Source organism: Emys orbicularis, chromosome 1 (assembly GCF_028017835.1).
Source record: "Emys orbicularis isolate rEmyOrb1 chromosome 1, rEmyOrb1.hap1, whole genome shotgun sequence".
In the NCBI taxonomy this organism is placed as follows: Eukaryota; Metazoa; Chordata; order Testudines; family Emydidae; genus Emys; species Emys orbicularis.
The window spans coordinates 145,713,434-145,732,988 of NC_088683.1; the positions used below are offsets into that span (position 1 = coordinate 145,713,434).

Genomic DNA, 19,555 nt, shown 5'->3' on the forward strand with positions numbered 1-19,555 from the left:
TGGCACCTTAGAGACTAACAAATTTATTAGAGCATAAGCTTTCGTGGGCTACAACCCACTTCAAGCTTCAGCTTGTAGCAAAGTTCCTCCAGAGGTGTGAAGCAGGATTGAAGTGGGTTGTAGCCCACGAAAGCTTATGCTCTAATAAATTTGTTAGTCTCTAAGGTGCCACAAGTACTCCTGTTATTTTTAGTGAGAAGTGAGTGAGTAGAAGGGCAGGAAAATACAGGCTGTGGGAATTGTGGGAGTGGCATTGGAGGACTATCTCAACATGAGGTCAGGGTGGGCGGGTAAGGTCAAGGCATAATGCAAACTATGCCGCACGCCCCCAGCCATTCACACCATCACAGACTCAATGTGCTTCTAGACACGTTTAAGAGTTTTGAGTGTGGATGGAGTGGGAGCAGAGAAGGGAACAACATGTGGGAAGCCTGCAGTATAGACATCGCTTTAGGTCTTGCAATGGCCAATCATTCTCCCTTATCTAAATCTCGTTATCACAAATGAGCGAAGATTGGGACGCTTTTTGAAAAAAATATGCACCTTGGGACAAATCTCTCTGGATCTGTGTGTTTGCATGTGCTTTCCTGTATGCAGCAAAGCGTCTGTTTCATAAGTTTCCATGAAGAATGAGAAATGTATTAACTTTTGCAAGAGCCGCGCATGTCAGGGGAGAGCTGGTGAAATACTTTTCTAACGAAAAAAATTCATCAAAATTGCTGGTTTCAAGAAAGCACATCTGGAAGACATTTCCCTTTTGTGACAAAATTTCAAATACAAAAATATTGGTGGTGTTTTTTTAAATTCTTGTTTTCAAATGTTTGTTTTTCTTTTAATTTCAGACTTTTTTCTCTCTCTCTTTCTACTGTTTGTTGACCGAAGTTTGTCCCCTGTGGCCAGGAGGTTTTCCATGCTTGGTGAGTGTGCCCACACACACTGGGAGAACGTGTGACTGGCTCAGCTGACCTGCATGTCACACAGGGTGATTGCTGCTCTGGCTGTGATGAACATTGGTGCTAGGCTGACACTTAGTACAAGACTGACTGTCTGCTTCTGGCGTTCCCTATAGGGCTGCTGAGCTGCACCTGCCTCCCCTCCCCACACATCTGTGGGCAGAGGGAAATGATTTGGGGCTGGTGATTGTCTCACTGACCACTGCAATTTGCAGCTGCTTGGCTGGGATTTCCATTACACAGGGGTCTTGTGCAGGCCTTGTACATTGTGGAGCTGGGCACCTGCTAGCAGGGTTCCCTGCAGGGTGGCTGGGCTGCACTCCCCTTCCCCAACTCTGCTCATTATCCATCTGCTCCTCCTCTTTCTTCTCTCCCACCGTCACCCCCACCTCCCTCCCTTTCACACTCCACAGGGGTTAAGTTGGTGACATTACTTTGCAGGTTTGGGGGGGTTTGCCTCTGTGTGTCTAGCAGCCAGGGATCGTACACACTTCCTGTCCCTGCCACTGGTGCATTGGACAATAAACACAAAGGCCATGGTTCCATCTCCTCTGCTGCCAAAGGCAATGAGCTGCTGCTGTGTAGCAATGCAGTACCACGTCTGCCAGCACCCAGGAGACATACGGTGACGGTGATTACGCTGATTACGCGCAGCCAGACACCAGGGTGGTTAGCAGAATACAGGAGGGCGCGGTGCGCATCAGAGAAGCTTTGAAAACCAGTTTCATGACTGGCCAGGCTACGGTGTTAAAGTTCTGTTTGTTTCTCCTTGATGACCCCACCCCCCCTTTGGTTCACTCTACTTCCCTGTAAGCTAACCACCCTCCCCTTCCCCCTTCAATTACCATTTGCAGAGGCAATAAAGTAATTGTTGCTTCACATTCATGCATTCTTTATTAATTCATCACACAAATAGGGGGATAATTGCCAAGGTAGCCCGGAAGGGGTGGGATAGGAGGGAAGGACAAGGCCACACTGCACTTTAAAACTTATTGAATGCCAGCTTTCTGTTGCTTGGGCAGTCCTCTGGGGTGGAGTGGTTGGGTGCCCGGAGGCCCCCCCACCGCGTTCTTGGGCGTCTGAGTGAGGAAGCTATGGAACTTGGGGAGGAGGGTGGTTGGTTACACAGGGGCTGTAGCGGTGGTCTGTACTCAAGCTGCCTTTCCTGAACCTCAACCATACGCCGGAGCATATCAGTTTGTTCCTCCAGTAGCCTCAGCATTGCCTCTTGCCTTCTGTCACCAAGCTGATGCCACCTATCATCTTCAGCCCGCCACTTATTATCTTCAGCCCGCCACCTGTCCTCGTGTTCAAATTGTGCTTTCCTGGACTCTGACATTGTCTGCCTCCACGCATTCTGCTGGGCTTTTTCAGTGTGGGAGGACTGCATGAGCTCAGAGAACATTTCATCGCGAGTATGTTTTTTTTGCCTTCTAATCTTCGCTAGCCTCTGAGAAGGAGAAGATAGTGTGAGCGTTGAAACATTTGCAGCTGGTGGAGGGAAAAAAAAGGGAGAGTGGTAGTTAAAAAGATACATTTTAGAGAACAATGGGTAGACTCTTTCACGGTAAACCTTGCTGTTAACATTACAAAGCACATGTGCTTTCGGTACAAGGTCGCATTTTGCCTCTTATTGAGGGTATGCCGGTTTGTTGTGAGAGATCTTTCACGCAGGGCTGGACAACAGAATTTGGCTTGCAGACAGCCTTTTTGCTTCTTTAACCTTCATAACATGTGGGAATGGTTTCAAACAGCAGTGCCCTCATTTCCCATACCAAGAACCCATTGGGTTGGCCATTTAAAATGGGTTGGCCATTTAAAAGGAGGAAGGGCTGCGGTTTTCGGGTTAACATGCAGCACAAACCCAACTAACCCCCCCACACACACACACCCAATTCTCTGGGATGATCACTTCACCCCTCACCCCACCGCGTGGCTAACAGCGGGGAACATTTCTGTTCAGCCACAGGCAAACAGCCCAGCAGGAACGGGCACCTTTGAATGTCCCCTTAATAAAATCATCCTATTTCAACCAGGTGACCAGGAATGATATCACTCTCCTGAGGATAACACAGAGAAATAAAGAACGGATGCTGTTTGAATGCCAGCAAACACCGGGACCATATGCTGCCATGCTTTGTTATGCAATGATTCCAGACTACGTGCTACTGGCCTGGCATGGTAAAGTGTCCTACCATGGAGGACGGAATAAGGCTGCCCTCCCCAGAAACCTTTTGCAAAGGCTTTGGGAGTACATCCAGGAGAGCTTTATGGAGATGTCCCTGGAGGATTTCCGCTCCATTCCCAGACACGTTAACAGATTTTTCCAGTAGCTGTACTGGCCGCGAATGTCAGGGCAAATTAATCATTAAACACGCTTGCTTTTAAACCATGTATAATATTTACAAAGGTACACTCACCAGAGGTCCCTTCTCCGCCTGGCGAGTCCAGGAGGCAGCCTTGGGTGGGTTCGGGGGGTACTGACTCCAGATCCAGGGTGAGAAAGAGTTCCTGGCTGTCGGGGAAAACGGTTTCTCCGCTTCCTTGCAGTGAGCTATCTTCAACCTCCTCCTCCACATCTTCCTCGTCCCCAAAACACACATCCCTGTTGTGTGCTACTCCATTGACGGAGTCAAAGCACAGGGGTGGGGTAGTGGTGGCTGCACCACCTAGAATGGCATGTAGCTCATCATAGAAGCAGCATGTCTGGGGCTCTGACCCGGAGTGGCCGTTTGCCTCTCTGGTTTTTTGGTAGGCTTGCCTCAGCATCTTAAGTTTCACACGGCACTGCTGCGGGTCCCTGTTATAGCCTCTGTCCTTCGTGCCCTTGGAAATTTTTTCAAATGTTTGGGCATTTCGTCTTTTTGAACAGAGTTCTGATAGCACGGATTCATCTCCCCATAAAGCTCTTTTGCGATTCTGGGACTCCATCATGGTCACCTTTGCTGATGAGATCTGCACTCACCTGCAGATCGCCACACTGGCCAAACAGGAAATGAGATTCAAAAGTTCGCGGGCCTTTTCCTGTCTACCTGGCCAGTGCATCTGAGTTGAGAGCGCTGTTCAGAGCGGTCACACTGAAGCACTCTGGGATAGCTCCCGGAGGCCAATACCATTGAATTGCGACCACGCTACCCCAAATTCGACCCGGCAAGGTTGATTTCAGCACTAATACCCTTGTCGGGGGAGGAGTACTGAAATCGATTTTAATAGCCCTTTAAGTCGAAAATAACGGCTTCGTCGTGTGGACGGGTGCAGGGTTAAATCGATCTAACGCTGCTAAATTCGACCTAAACTCGTAGTGTAGACCAGGGCTAAGAGCTACTCACCAGGCAGACACACTTGGCAATTTTGCCACAAACAACTGTTGCAAAATGGGAATTTTCTGTAATATTTTTATCAAGCCTATGTCTGCCTCAGTTTACACTATGTGCTTTAGGGTTACCTAGGTAGTAGAAAGGCTTGTTTGCTCTCTGCAGAGGCTCAGAGACACAAGTGTGAATGGTGCCCAGCTGTCTGGGTCCTTGTTGTTTATCTTGTTTGTCCTTCGAGTTCAAAGATGACCATGACATCACTGATTGATTTGGTTTCTGTGAACAGGTGAGTGGCTGATCAGGCCAATTTGAGCTTTGAACTGTTTATGGCACGCTGAACAAAAGATGCCACTATGGGTTACTTGATTAACAACGGACATACTGCTGTTGTGAGATTTATGGTGCTGGTGCTTCTGCTCTGCCTCAGTACTTCTCTGTAGACATAGGTATGGGAACTAGAGGTGTGGGGGGTGCCACAGCACCCCCAGTTTTTGTGCGGAATGCCACCCGCCATGCTGGCACCTAGGGAGCTGGTGCTGCTGGCCCGGGGCTCTGTTCCCAGCCCCGCACGCGGGGTCCTGGCAGCTGCTGGACCTGCGCCCAGGACTCTGCTCCTGGTCCTGCACGCGAGACCCGGGCTGCTGCAGGACCCATGCCCGGTGCTCTGTCTCAGCTCTCCATGTGGGGTCCCAGCTGCAGCCAGCCCTGCATGTGGGGTACCAGCTGCCACCGGCCCCGGGGCCCAGCTCCTGGCTGCCGCCAGCCCCACACCCAGCACTCTGTTCATGGCCCCGCACCTGGAGTCCGCATGCAGGGTCCCAGCTGCTTCTGGCCCAGCACCGTGGGCTCTGCTTCTGGCCCCTCACGCAGGGTCCCAGCCTTGGCCCCTTACCTCTGTCCGTGTCCTCGCCCTCCTCCCGAGCCACGGACCCGCTCCTCGCCCCAGCTCTGGGGGATGGTGGGGCACGGACAGGAGTAAGGAGGGATGAGGAATAAGTTTCGGGTGTACCACTGGCTTTCAGCATCCCCACTGTAAAAAGTGTTCCAGCGCCGCTTTTCATAGACTGTAGCTCCAGTATGGATGAGACTTCACTGGGTAGAACGATCATGAGCGAGATCTTCCCAGAACTCTGGGTCAATGTTGAAACGCCTCAAGGATAGCTTGAGGTAGTCTTTGAAACGCTTCTTCTGGCCCACTGAGAGCACTTTACCTCCTTTAGCTCGCCATAAAAGATCTTCTCTGGCAGTTGCTCATCTGACATTCTGGTGACATGGCCTGCCCATCTCATCTGTGATTTCATCAACAGAATATGGATACTCAGAGTGCCTGCCTGTATGAGGACCTGGGTATCTGGACACGATAGCAGTCTTCAAATACTTGAAAGGCTGCCATAAAAAAGATGGAGAAAATTGTTCTCTCTTTCCACAGAGGACAGGACAAGAGGCAATGGATTGAAACTACAGCACAGCAGATTTAGATGAAATCTCAGGAAAAACTTCTTAACTGTAGGAACAGTAGGACAATGGAACAGATGCCTAGGGTGATGGTGGAAGCTTCCTCACTGGAGCTTTTCAAAAGGAGGCTGGATAGCATCTGTCTTGGATGGTTTAAATGCAACAAATCCTGCATCTTGGTGGGGGGTTAGACTAGATGACCCTTGTGGTCCCTTCTAACCCTGTGGTTCTGTGATTTTATGGTTGATTGATTCTCAGGCGAGTGCAGGTCTGAGAGTTCACACCTCTCTCTGGTATTTGTTGCTCAGTCAAGAACAGTAAAGTGACAGTTGAGCTGTTTCTGTGCATTTTGGGATGGCTTGGTTCCCCCGTGCAGTTTATGGAGAATGTCCTTTTTCACCCATGTAGGGATGGCTAGTTTGGACCCCTTCAACAACAGCCTGGGGTTTATGCTAAAATGACCTGAAATGACCAGTGCAGTTTCATAGAAATGTCCAATGTTGCTCTTTTGTCCAGACTTCTTTGCAGTGGGTCATAATTTAGCAATTCACCTGCCTTTTTCTTGCCTTTCACTTTGGAGGGTATGTCTACACCGTAATCACAGAGTGTGATCACAGCTTGAGCTGACATATGGGCTCTAGCTTTTATCTAGCTAGCTCAGTATCAGAACGGTGAAGTCACAGCAGCATGCGCTTCATCACGTCTGTACCAGCCACCCAGAACCCTGGGTAAGTACTGGTTGGGCTGGCCTGTGCAGAAGCTGGTGATGCCGGAGCTTCACTGCTCTGGTACCCAAGCTAGGTAGATTAGAGCAGCGGTTCCCCAAATTTTTACTAAGGCAACCCACTAACTGCATTTTGTATTTAATGCAGCCGGCCATTACATACATGTACCCTCCACTCCGACACCACCACCCGAATCCTGGCCCGGTGTAGAGGGGAGGCCCCACAGCTGGAGAGCCAGCCTGCCCCGCATTCACCTCACAGTTGCGCCTTCTGTCCCACAGAACCGGGCCCAGCTCCCTACTCTGGGCGTTGTGACCTGGCACATGGGGTTGCAGTGCATGTCAAGTTTGGCCTGTCCTCACCTCCATTAAAATATCTCTTAGAGTTAAGGCAGGTCACCAGGAAGTGACATACCTCAGAAATGTTCCTTTACGCACTTATGTCCCTGACTGGTCATTTGCGTATTGTGTATTGTCTGCCTCACGGTGGAGGCCTATCTGTAGACTGAGCTGGGGTGAGTCAACAGATTGCAAAATCTACTTGAGAGAAAATCTACAGGAAGAAACAGAACAGCAGGGGGACGTCCTGTTTCTGAATAAAGAGAAAAGATGGAATATCTTTCGGGGGGGAAAGGAACACACTGAATCCTTCATCTAGGAGGCAAGCTGGCAGCGTACTTGTCTCATGAAAGGACGGTCCTAACCAATTGGCTGTAAAATGCTGCATGGATTTTGAGTGAACAATATTCTACAAGACATGAAAGTAACTTGTTAATTAATTCTAGGTACTAGAATGCGTGTTAGAATTTTGTTTTATATTGCACCAGTTGTTTCCAATACTTCTGCTTGCTACTACTTGAATCCCTGTGCTTGGTTAAATAAACTTGGATTTCACTGGAAACATATCTAAGTGTTGTGTGTGAAGCGGAGCGGTTATCTGAGGTGGAACAGGTAAGCTGGGCTGTGCTGCATCTTTGGAAGCAATGAATATTGCAAGTGTCCAGGGAACTAGGGGCTGGACAGTCCATGGAGATACTCAAAGGGCTCAAGGGTTAATGTGTGCCTGTCATTAAGCTGTGGAATAACAGCAGGGCCAGTGAAGCCTAGAGGAGAGGGCTTGTGTTGCCCTGGGCCAGTGGAGTTGGAAGCTGGCCCTTGGCAGGCACAGATGAGACTTCCTCAAGCTAAGGGCAGGTGGTAGCGAGATGCCTCACAACTCTGGGTGCACCAAGAAACATCACAACTAAGCCTAGACCTGTGAAACAGGAGTTGCCACTGTGGGGTGAGTGTGGGGCAGGTTGGCTTTCTTATATCCTGCCCCCGTCCCATCCCTGGGGGAGTCCCCTCTGCATGGGCCAGAAGGCTGAATGTTGTTTAGGTCAGAGTCCAGCGATGAGTTAATCCAACCCTGGACATGGTGACCCATTTAGAACCTTCCCATGACCCACTGGTGGTTTGGGACCCACTGTCCGGGAAACACTGGATTAAAGCTAGCTCGGGTACATCTGTATGAGCTGTAATCACACCCCATGCAATCACACCCCATGTAGATGTACCTTTAGAGCTGCTTTACACAGATTAGCAGGGGAGTGAGCACTGGGTCTGCGGGTTCTCCAGCTTGAACTCTGGCGGAGGAGTGTCTGGAGTGACAGCTCTGGAAAGTGGGTTGCTGCCATGAGATTTTGTTCTAGCTGCACAAGGAACTGAAAACTGGAACCACATGAGCATCATTAAAAATGTTGTATTCTAGGGGTAATTCATGTAGGGGTTTTGTCCCTAGCAGAGTAGCTAGCAGCTTGTGGTCTGTTTCTAAATAATATTTTAGGCCTACATGTGAGGCTCTGAAGCATTTACATGCCATGCAGGGGTTAATGCCTCATTTTGTAAATGTGTCGGGGAGGGGAGCCCGGAGAGTTGTGGGAGCTGCGCATGCATAGCCTCCATCTGCCCACGGTGCAGGGGGGCTGAGAGCAGGCCCCGGCCCATGTCCCCGCCAGGCCCAGGGCAGGTGGAGGTGAAGGGTCCACAACTCCATGCCGGCTCACCAGAGCTGCCCATGCGGCTCTCCCCTATCTGGCTCCGGATGGTGGGGGCGGCCTTGGAGCCACAGCCCGGCCATGGTAAGAGCTGCACAGATAGCTGTGGGAAGCCCTGGACCCTCGACCTGCCCTGGGCAGGAAGGGCAGGGACATGGGCCAGAGGCTGCTCTCCTCAGATCAGGGAGAGACACGTGGCAGCTGTGGGGAGCCTGTGCAGACCCTCCACCTCCACCTGCCCTGGCTCAGGCAGTGAGCCTGGGGAACAGGGACATGGGCAGGGGGCTGCTTTCACCCCCATTCCTCTTCAGGCATAGGGAGGTGGCTTCCAGGCCCTGATCTGGCTTTCGGCTTGGCCCCCAGGACCCCAACTTTTGGGAAGGCTCCAGCACCCTTGTTTGGGGTAGATAATTTGCCATGTGGTACCTGATTGAAACAAAAGCCTCCAAAACATTCAGGGTGTGATAAAGGACGTCAATATGCAGATTCTCTCCTCAGTCTTCTAGACCAGTCCAGACAGCTGGTCCTTCCATTGAGACTGTCAAGGCTGAATCAAGGCTAGTGTTTTCCAGGCACATGGACTGAGGATACAAAATAGAGGACAAAGGCATCATGCTTTTACCTTTCTCCTCCCCCTTGCCAGACCGCTTATCACGAGGCATTCTTTCACTATCACTATGTATTTTTGTTCTCGGGGCAGCCAGTTCTTTCTCAAGTAGAAAATGGGGTGGTCTCCGTCCTCCAATTCCTGTGAGAGTGCAGCCCCCAGGCCCCATTCCAATGCACCCATTTGTAAGATGAACTCTTTATTAAAGTCTGGGCAGTGAAGTACCAGGGCACTGCAGAGAATTTGCTTTATTTCACCATATGCAGCCGCACATGCAGAAGTTCACGGCACCTTTCAGCGTGCCTGGCTGCACAATAACTATGCTAGAGGGGCTGTAATCATTGAAATGTGGAGTATGAAGCCCTGGTGGCTCCTAGCCAACCCCTGGAAAGATTTTATTTGTCACTTTTTGGTGGGGACAGGACATTCTATGAGGGCCTTTACCTTCCCTGTGAAGGGTTAGATCCTCCCATTCCCCAGTGTGTAGCCAAGGTACTTTGTCTCCATGCAGCCAGTCTGACACTTGGCCAGGTTGGCCATGAGACTCACAGCTCAAAGGGACTGGATTATTGCACTGACACAATGGGGGTGCTCTGCCCAGGTGGTGGAATAGACCCTTACATCATCTAAGGCACTGTCTACACTAGCACCTATGTCAGCAAAACTTTTGTTGCTCAGGGGTGTGGAAAAAAAAAACCCGAGCAACATAAGTTTTGCCGGCATACGTGATCATGTGACTCCCGCCAACATAGCAACCACCGCTCTTTGAGCTGGTTTTATAATGTCGATGGGAGAGCTCTCTCCCATCATTATAACATGGCTACAAGAGTGCTCTTACAGCTTGTAAGTGTAGACATGGACTAAGTATCCGGTAGTATACACTTGGTGGGGAAGAAGTATTTTGTCCGTGAGTGTCTGAAATGTCGCAGGAGCTCCATGGAATCTGAATGGAAGGGTCTGGAGTGGCACAGCCCATAAGGCACAGCAAATGCAGTTAACTCCTTGGAGTCAGGTGCCAAGGGGATTTCCTAATAGCGCTTTGTAAGGCTGAGAGGGATGATGTATTGAGCTTGCCCCAGGCCTTCTAGAATCTCCTTGATCTGGGGTACAGGATAGGCAGTAAACTTGAGCACCGCATTTAATTTGTGAAAATCAATGCAAAAGTGAATGCTGTGGTCTGGCTTAGGGACCAGCACAACTGGGCTGCACCAGTAACTATTTGACTCCTCAACTCCTAAGCAGCAGTTCTGCAGAAAAGGAACTGGGGATTACAGTGGATGAGAAGCTGGATATGAGTCAGCAGTGTGCCCTTGTTGCCAAGAAGGCCAACGGCATATTGGGCTGCATTAGTAGGAGCATTGCCAGCAGATCGAGGGAAGTGATTATTCCCCTCTATTTGGCAATGGTGAGGCCACACCTGGAGTATTGCGTCCAGTTTTGGTCTCCCCACTACAGAAGGGATGTGGACAAATTGGAGAGAGTCCAGCGGAGGGCAACGAAAATGATTAGGGGGTTGGGGCACATGACTTACGAGGAGAGGCTGAGGGAACTGGGGTTATTTAGTCTGCAGAAGAGAAGAGTGAGGGGGGATTTGATAGCAGCCTTCAACTACCTGAAGTGGGGTTCCAAAGAGGATGGAACTTGGCTGTTCTCAGTGGTAGCAGATGACAGAACAAGGAGCAATGGTCTCAAGTTGCAGTGGGGGAGGTCTAGGTTGGATATTAGGAAACACTATTTCACTAGGAGGGTGGTGAAGCACTGTATGGGTTACCTAGGGAGGTGGTGGAATCTCCATCCTTAGATGTTTTTATGGCCTGGCTTGACAGAGCCCTGGCTGGGATGATTTAGTTTCAGGAGACCACGACCTGAGGTATTAACTGGGATGTGGAGACTGTGCCCTGATCTGTCAGGAGAAATCTTAGAAACTCTACCCTTGCGAACACTTTCATTAATTGGGTAGCTAATGTCTGTGACAGGGCCGAGCGCAGGGCTGTAGCTTGGGTTACCAAGTGGAATAATCAACAATCACCAAAATAAACTGACACCGGCTTGAACTTGGTTCCATGGACTACAAGAGGTCTACCACAATTCTGTAAAAAGGGCTGCTCACCAATGGAAGAGGACTGAGGGGGCCCTGTGAGCTGGCTGGGGGCCACCACTTGGCATTGTGGACAGGACGCACAATAAACTTCAATGTTGTGATAAATCCAGCACCAAAAGAACTGGGCCAGTATCCTCTCTTGGGTCTTCTCCATTCCCAAGTGACAGGACCATGGTACATCTTGGGCCAGTTTTAACACCTGGTTCCGATAAAACTTGAGGACCAGGAGTTGGGTTTAGCGGGTCCTAGTTTGTTTGTCCTGGATCACCCTCACCAAGCAATCCCCTTTTCGTTCAAGATGGTGGTAATGGGTGTTCTGGTCAGAATCACTCAACAATCCATTTGCCCAAGTCCACTGGCCTTACGGAAGACTCAAGATGACATTCAGTGTTGATAAGTGCAAAGTAATGCACATTGGAAAACATAATCCCGACTATACATACAAAACGATGAGGTCAAAACTAGCTGTTACCACTTAAGAAAGGGTCATTGTGGATAGTTCTCTGAAAATATCTGCTCAGTGTGCAGTGGCAGTCAAAAAAGCTAACAGAATGTTAGGAACCATTAGGAAAGGGATAGATAACAAAACCAGAAATGCCACTTCATAAATCCATGGTACACCCACACCTTGACTACTGCATGCAGTTCTGGTCACCCCATCTCAAAAAAGATATATTAGAACTGGAAAAGATACAGCTTCCATCCAAGGAGAGATTAAAAAGACTGGGACTATTCATTTTAGAAGAGAGATGACGGGGGGGGGGGGAGGGAGGGGGAGATATGATTTAGGTCTATAAAACCATGACTGGTGTGGAGAAAGTGAATAAGGAAGTATTATTTACCCCTTCATATAACACAAGAACCAGGGGTCACCCAATGAAATTAATAGGCAGCAGGTTTGAAACAAACATAAGGTAATACTTCTTCACACACTGCACAGTTAGGCTGTGGAACTCGTTGCCAGGGGTTATTGTGAAGGCCAAAAGTATAGCTGGGTTAAAAAAAAGAACTAAATCAGTTCGTGGAGGATAGGTCAATCAATGGCTATTAGCCAAGGTGGTCAGGGATACAACCCCATGTTCTGGGTGCCCCTAAACCTCTGATTGCCAGAATCTGGGACTGGATGACAGGGATGGATCATTTGATAATTGACCTGTTCTGTTCATTCCCTCTGAAGTATCTGGCTTCGGCTGCTGGTGGAAGACAGGATACTGGGCTAGATAGACCAGTATGGCAGTCTGACCCAGTATGGCCGTTCTTATGTCCCTCTGACTCTGGATGAAGTTACATAAGAACATAAGAACGGCCGTACCGGGTCAGACCAAAGGTCCATCTAGCCCAGTATCCTGTTTACCGACAGTGGCCAATGCCAGGTGCCCCAGAGGGAGTGGACCAACAGGCAATGATCAAGTGATCTCTCTCCTGCCATCCATCTCCATCCTCTGACAAACAGAGGCTAGGGACACCATTCCTTACCCATCCTGGCTAATAGCCATTAATGGACTTAACCACCATGAATTTATCCAGTTCTCTTTTAAACGCTGTTATAGTCCTAGCCTTCACAACCTCCTCAGGTAAGGAGTTCCACAAGTTGACTGTGCGCTGCGTGAAGAAGAACTTCCTTGTATTTGTTTTAAACCTGCTGCCTATTAATTTCATTTGGTGACCCCTAGTTCTTGTATTATGGGAATAAGTAAATAACTTTTCCTTATCCACTTTCTCCACATAACTCATGATTTTATATACCTCTATCATATCCCCCTTAGTCTCCTCTTTTCCAAGCTGAAGAGTCCTAGCCTCTTTAATCTCTCCTCATATGGGACCCGTTCCAAACCCCTAATAATTTTAGTTGCCTTTTTCTGAACCTTTTCTACTGCCAGTATATCTTTTTTTAGATGAGGAGACCACATCTGTACGCAGTATTCGAGATGTGGGCGTACCATCGATTTATATAAGGGTAATAATATATTCTCAGTCTTATTCTCTATCCCCTTTTTAATGATCCCTAACATCCTGTTTGCTTTTTTGACCGCCTCTGCACACTGCGCGGACATCTTCAAAGAACTATCCACAATGACTCCAAGATCTTTTTCCTGACTTCTTGTAGCTAAGTTAGCCCCCATCATATTGTATGTATAGTTGGGGTTATTTTTTCCAATGTGCATTACTTTACATTTATCCACATTAAATTTCATTTGCCATTTTGTTGCCCAATCACTTAGATTTGTGAGATCTTTTTGAAGTTCTTCACAGTCTGCTTTGATCTTAACTATCTTGAGCAGTTTAGTATCATCTGCAAACTTTGCCACCTCACTGTTTATCCCTTTCTCCAGATCATTTATGAATAAGTTGAATAGGATTGGTCCAAGGACTGACCGTTGGGGAACACCACTAGTTACCCCTCTCCATTCTGAGAATTTACCATTAATTCCTACCCTTTGTTCCTGGTCTTTTAACCAGTTCTCAGTCCATGAAAGGACCTTTCCTTTTATCCCATGACAACTTACTTTACTTAAGAGTCTTTGGTGAGGGACCTTGTCAAAGGCTTTCTGGAAATCTAAGTACACTATGTCCACTGGATCCCCCTTGTCCACATGTTTGTTGACCCCTTCAAAGAACTCTAATAGATTAGTAAGACACGATTTCCCTTTACAGAAACCATGTTGACTATTGCTCAACAGTTTATGTTTTTCTATGTGTCGGACAATTTTATTCTTAACTATTGTTTCGACTAATTTGCCTGGTACCAACATTAGACTTACCGGTCTGTAATTACCGGGATCACCTCTAGAGCCCTTTTTAAATATTGGCGTTACATTAGCTAACTTCCAGTCATTGGGTACAGAAGCCGATTTAAAGGACAGGTTACAAACCTTAGTTAATAGTTCCGCAACTTCACAGTTGAGTTCTTTCAGAACTCTTGGGTGAATGCCATCTGGTCCCGGTGACTTGTTAATGTTAAGTTTACCAATTAATTCCAAAACCTCCTTTAGTGACACTTCAATCTGTGACAGTTCCTCAGATTTGTCACCTACAAAAGCCGGCTCAGGTTTGGGAATCTCCCTAACATCCTCAGCCGTGAAGACTGAAGCAAAGTATCCATTTAGTTTCTCCACAATGACTTTATCGTCTTTAAGCGCTCCTTTTGTATCTCGATCATCAAGGGGCCCCACTGGTTGTTTAGCAGGCTTCCTGCTTCTGATATAGTTAAAAAACATTTTGTTATTACCTTTGGAGTTTTTGGCTAGCCGTTCTTCAAACTCCTCTTTGGCTTTTCTTATTACATTCTTGCACTTAATTTGGCAGCGTTTATGCTCCTTTCTATTTGCCTCACTAGGATTTCACTTCCACTTCTTAAAAGATGCCTTTTTATCTCTCACTGCTTCTTTTACATGGTTGTTAAGCACGGTGGCTCTTTTTTAGTTCGTTTACTGTGTTTCTTAATTTGGGGTATACATTGAAGTTGGGCCTCTATTATGGCATCTTTAAAAAGCGCCCATGCAGCTTGCAGGGATTTCACTTTAGTCACTGTACTTTTTAACTTCTGTTTAACTAACCCCCTCATTTTTGCATAGTTCTCCCTTTTGAAATTAAATGCCACAGTGTTGGGCTGTTGAGATGTTCTTCCCACTACAGGGATGTTGAATGCTATTGTATTATGGTCACTATTTCCAAGTGGTCCTGTTATAATTACCTCTTAGACCAGCTCCTGCGCTCCACTCAGGACTAAATCTAGAGTTGCCTCTCCCCTTGTGGGTTCCCGTACCAGCTGCTCCATAAAGCAGTCATTTAAAGTATCGAGAAATTTTATCTCTGCATTTCGTCCTGAAGTGAAATGTTCCCAGTCAATATGGGGATAATTGAAATCCCCCACTATTATTGGGTTCTTAATTTTGATAGCCTCTCTAATTTCCCTTAGCATTTCATCATCACTATCACTGTCCTGGTCAGGTGGTCTATAATAGATCCCTAATGTTATATTCTTATTAGAGCATGAAATTTCTATCCATAGAGATTCTATGGAACATGTGGATTTACTTAAGATTTTTACTTCATTTGATTCTACATTTTCTTTCACATATAGTGCCACTCCCCCCCTGCACGACCTGTTCTGTCCTTCTGATATATTTTGTACCCCGGAATGATTGTGTCCCATTGATTGCTCTCAGTCCACCAGGTTTCTGTGATGCCTATTATATCAATATCCTCCTGTATCACAAGGCACTCTAGTTCACCCATCTTATTATTTAGACTTCTAGCATTTGTGTACAAGCACTTTAAAAACTTGTCACTGTTTATTTGTCTGCCCTTTTCCGATGTGTTAGATTCTTTTTTATGTGAATGTTTATCATCTGATCTGGCCCTTACATTATCCTCTTCCATCCTCTGCTCCTGACTATAACCTGGAGATTCTCTATCATTAGACTCTCCCCTAAGAGAAGTCTCTGTCCGATCCACATGCTCCTCTGCAGCAGTCCGCTTTCCCCCATCTCCTAGTTTAAAAACTGCTCTACAACCTTTTTAATGTTTAGTGCCAGGAGTCTGGTTCCACTTTGGTTTAGGTGGAGCCCATCTCTCCTGTATAGGCTCCCCCCATCCCAAAAGTTTCCCCAGTTCCTAATGAATGTAAACCCCTCCTCTCTACACCATCATCTCATCCATGCATTGAGACTCTGAAGCTCTGCCTGCCTACCTGGCCCTGCGCGTGGAACTGGGAGCATTTCTGAGAATGCCACCATAGAGGTCCTGGATTTCAGTCTCTTCCCTAGCAGCCTAAATTTGGCCTCCAGGACATCTCTCCTACCCTTCCCTATGTCATTGGTACCTACATGTACCACGACCACTGGCTCCTCCCCAGCACTACACATAAGTCTGTCTAGATGCCTCGAGAGATCCGCAACCTTCGCACCAGGCAGGCAAGTCACCATGTGGTTCTCCCAGTCATCACAAACCCAGCTATCTACGTTTCTAATGATCGAATCTCCCATTACTAACACCTGCCTTTTCCTAGTGACTGGGGTTCCCTCCCCCGGAGAGGCAACCTCAGTGCGAGAGGTAACCCCAGCACCATCTGGAAGGAGGGTCCCAACTATGGGAAGGTTTCCCTCTGCTCCCGTTGACTGCTCTGCTTCCCTGGGCCTTTCATCCTCCTCAACAGCACAGGGGCTGTCTGACCGGAAGTGGGACAATTCTACAGTGTCCTGGAAAGCCTCATCAACATACCTCTCTGCCTCCCTTAGCTCCTCCAGTTCCGCTACCCTGGCCTCCAAAGTCCGTACGCGGTCTCTGAGGGCCAGGCGCTCCTTGCACCGAATGCACACATACGCCACCTCCCCACAGGGCAGGTAATCATACATGCTGCACTCAGTGCAATAAACTGGATAGCCCCCACTCTGCAGCTGGGCTTCTGCCTGCATTGTCTCCTAGTTAATGAAATGGTTGTTTAAGCAAAAGGTTTTGAATGTAGTTTGTTTTATAGGGTTTAAGGGGAATAAAGGGACCCCCGCTCCCTTCCCACTCCCCTTCCAAACTCCCTTGCGAAACTCCCTGTTAGCAGCCCCTGTTCGCAAAAGCCCTAAGTTGGGCTCTAAGTTCCCTCTAAGCTGCATGGCCACACAGCAGGCTATCAAGGGACGTGCACAGTCACAGGATCTTGGAGAGGAGAGAGGTAGGGGGTGGGCAGGGAGCAAGTGCTCTCCCCCAGACCCAGGCTGCTGTGGCGAGAGAGGGCTTGGGGGAGTCATCTCTCCCCGCTGCAGCCCTGGGGAAGCCTGCACCCCAAACCACTCATCCCCGGCTCCACCCCAGAGCCTGCATCCCCAGCTGAAGCCCTCACCCCAACCCTCTTCCCTAGCCCTGAACCCTGTCCTACGCTCCAAAGACCTCATCCCTGGCCCCACCCCAGAGCCCACACCCCCAGCCAGAGCCCTCACCCCCCCCCCATGCCCTTAGCCTCTGCCCCAGCCCTGAGCCTTCACCCACACTCCAAACCCCTCAGCCTCCTCCCAACCACACATCACCTCCATATTGGTGCATATAACAAAATTCATTCCGCACATAGACGTAAAAAATTAGAGGGAACATTGGTTGGGCCCCTTGTCTAAGACCAGCGGGTTGTCCCTAGGAGGAGGCTGTTCCTGTGGCTGCTCCTCAGGGATCTCCAAACTACACTGCACCCCAACCCTTTGGGCCTGACACTGCTCCCAGCAGCACTTCAGTTTGGAACTGAACAGCTCAGGGTCAGAAAAGGGGAAAATTTATTTTAGCTTAATCTCTCCTTGGCTGCCCAGGTTGAGTGTCAACCCTGCCTTCCCAGCTACCCTCACAAGACTGGTTATAGGTCCCCATAGCTCCCCAGTCCCAGCCCAATACCACCGGGTAGGCTAGGTGTCAGGCTACCACCACCAACATTTCAACCTGCCACCCCCACTGTTAACTTTACATTAGCCATACTGTAGGGCCGAACCTCCCGATGAATACACTCTACATAGACCAATTCGTCCCTTTTACAGATTTGGGAGTGATTATGTGTTCTTGTATGAACATCCGCTCCAAACCCGAGTCAACTATGCCCGGCACCTCAGTGCCCCCTGCTGTAACTGGGACGACATAAGCCTTCATCCCGAGGGGTTTGCCACACATTTCTGAGAAACAGACACAGGCAGAGTCGCACTGCATTTGGGGTCAATCTTTGTCCTCATGGCCTTCTTGCCACAAGTAAAACAAACTACCCCCCCCCCCTTCTCAGCTCGGATTCCTTCAGCTGTTAGACCTCATTCACTACAGCTGGTATTGTGGTTGCACCCCATAGCCCAATGTGGCCTTTTCCAGGGGGTTCCTTGGGGCCTGGGCTCCCATCCTCCTTGGACCTGAGCCATGGATGTTTGACTGTCCAGGTTTCCCAGAGGCTCACACTCCAATTTGGTCTCCAGAAAATTCTCTACGAGGCAGACTGCCTCCTCCAGGCAAGTCACCCGGTGGCAGCCAACCCACTCCTTGGGCCGTGCCAGGCTAGTTTGGCAAAACTGATCTAACATCACTATTTCCACTGGAAAACAAATGTCTGATTTCAGCCAGGGAGAACACAAATCCCAGAGTCGTTGGGCTATGGCCCTTGGTTGGGAATCTAGAGCCAAGGGTTCATGTTGGAATAGCCAATAGACCTCTTCACTAAGTCCTAGGCAGGCTAGTAGGGTGTCTTGAGTGTCTCATAGCCCTTTGCTGCCTTAGCCCCCAGGGCATGATATGCTGCCTGGGCCTCTCCTGTTAAGCAGGGAGAAGTCTTAGTGGCCCATTCCTCCCAGGGCCAATGGTATGTCCTGGCCACCTGCTCAAAAGTCTCCAGGAAGGGCTCAAGAACATCTTCTGTCCCCATTTTGGTGAGGACTCCTCCCTCCCACACAGGTAACCACAGTCCCACACCCAACTGTGGGCTCCAGTTCTTCATGTTTAATAGGCAAAGCATAAACTGCTGCTGCTCCCTGCTGCTTTTGCTGGCACTGTTGCTGTAGTAGCTGAAGCTGCTGGTGTAACTGCTGCTGTTCACCCATCTAGTTGAATAGGGGCCTCAGAATCCATGGTTTCCTAGGCAGTGGCAGACACAGCCTGTATTCTCCATCTGTCGGCTGGGCCTGTGCACCAGCCTGGGAGCAAAACAACCAGCCCCACCCAACTCTGCTTTCGCCTCCTCTGTTATTCCTCTGCCACACAAGGACAAGGAATATGGAGAAGTAACACAAGTGATAGTCCTGGCTCCTGACCTGTGCTAATATTACAGGGTCCTCTACTCTCCTGTAGTTCAAGGGTCATGGCCCTCACTTTGCCTCAGGGAGCCACAGGTCAGCTGGCGGGTTTGACTACCTACCTGCCCTATGGCAGCCTCCTCCTGCTGCTGCCCAGGGACATGTTTGTCTCTCCTTCTCTCCAACCTCCCCCCACCGAACTCAGTTCTCTCTTACATCTTCCAGCTGGGAACAGCTGGATCAGCTGGTTCCCAACACCGGCCTGCTGAGCTTCTCCTTAGGCCAGGGCTTGCTGCTCCCTGGCTCCCTAGACCCTTAAAGGGGCAGACCCCCCTGCTCCAAAGGTTCTGTTAGATAAAGAAGCTTGGGGCTGTAAGATAAGGAACTGCTCCTGTTTTTCTTAGTCCCTCCTGCATTCAGAGAAGCAGGACGTTGAACCTTCCTTGTAAATAAACAAGACAGCACTAAAGAAAATTTCTCCATTAATTTCTGCCTCCAGGCAGTAGCATAGCTAGGGGGGTTCAGGGGAAGCAGCCGCTTCCCCTCAGTACATTTTTCAAAAGCGGCGCCTGCCGGCCGCCACTGTAGTCCTGCAGGCAAGTGGGGGGGCAGCACGGTCGGAC

The 19,555-nt window shown here is 49.0% G+C and overlaps 2 protein-coding genes across 2 annotated transcripts in view; both read right to left on the bottom strand.

The window, feature by feature from the left end:
• Positions 1–3,722, bottom strand: part of LOC135890739 (antigen WC1.1-like) — a 61,171-nt gene extending 57,449 nt beyond the window's left edge. Inside the window, exon 1 of the mRNA XM_065418148.1 lies at positions 3,374–3,722. Coding sequence (XP_065274220.1) covers positions 3,374–3,722 — 349 coding nt within the window. The remainder of the gene's footprint in view (positions 1–3,373) is intronic.
• The window catches only part of LOC135873059 (alpha-2-macroglobulin-like), a 1,316,454-nt gene that overhangs the window by 192,961 nt on the left and 1,103,938 nt on the right, over positions 1–19,555 (bottom strand). The window contains exon 22 of the mRNA XM_065397534.1: positions 16,029–16,033. Coding sequence (XP_065253606.1) covers positions 16,029–16,033 — 5 coding nt within the window. The remainder of the gene's footprint in view (positions 1–16,028; positions 16,034–19,555) is intronic.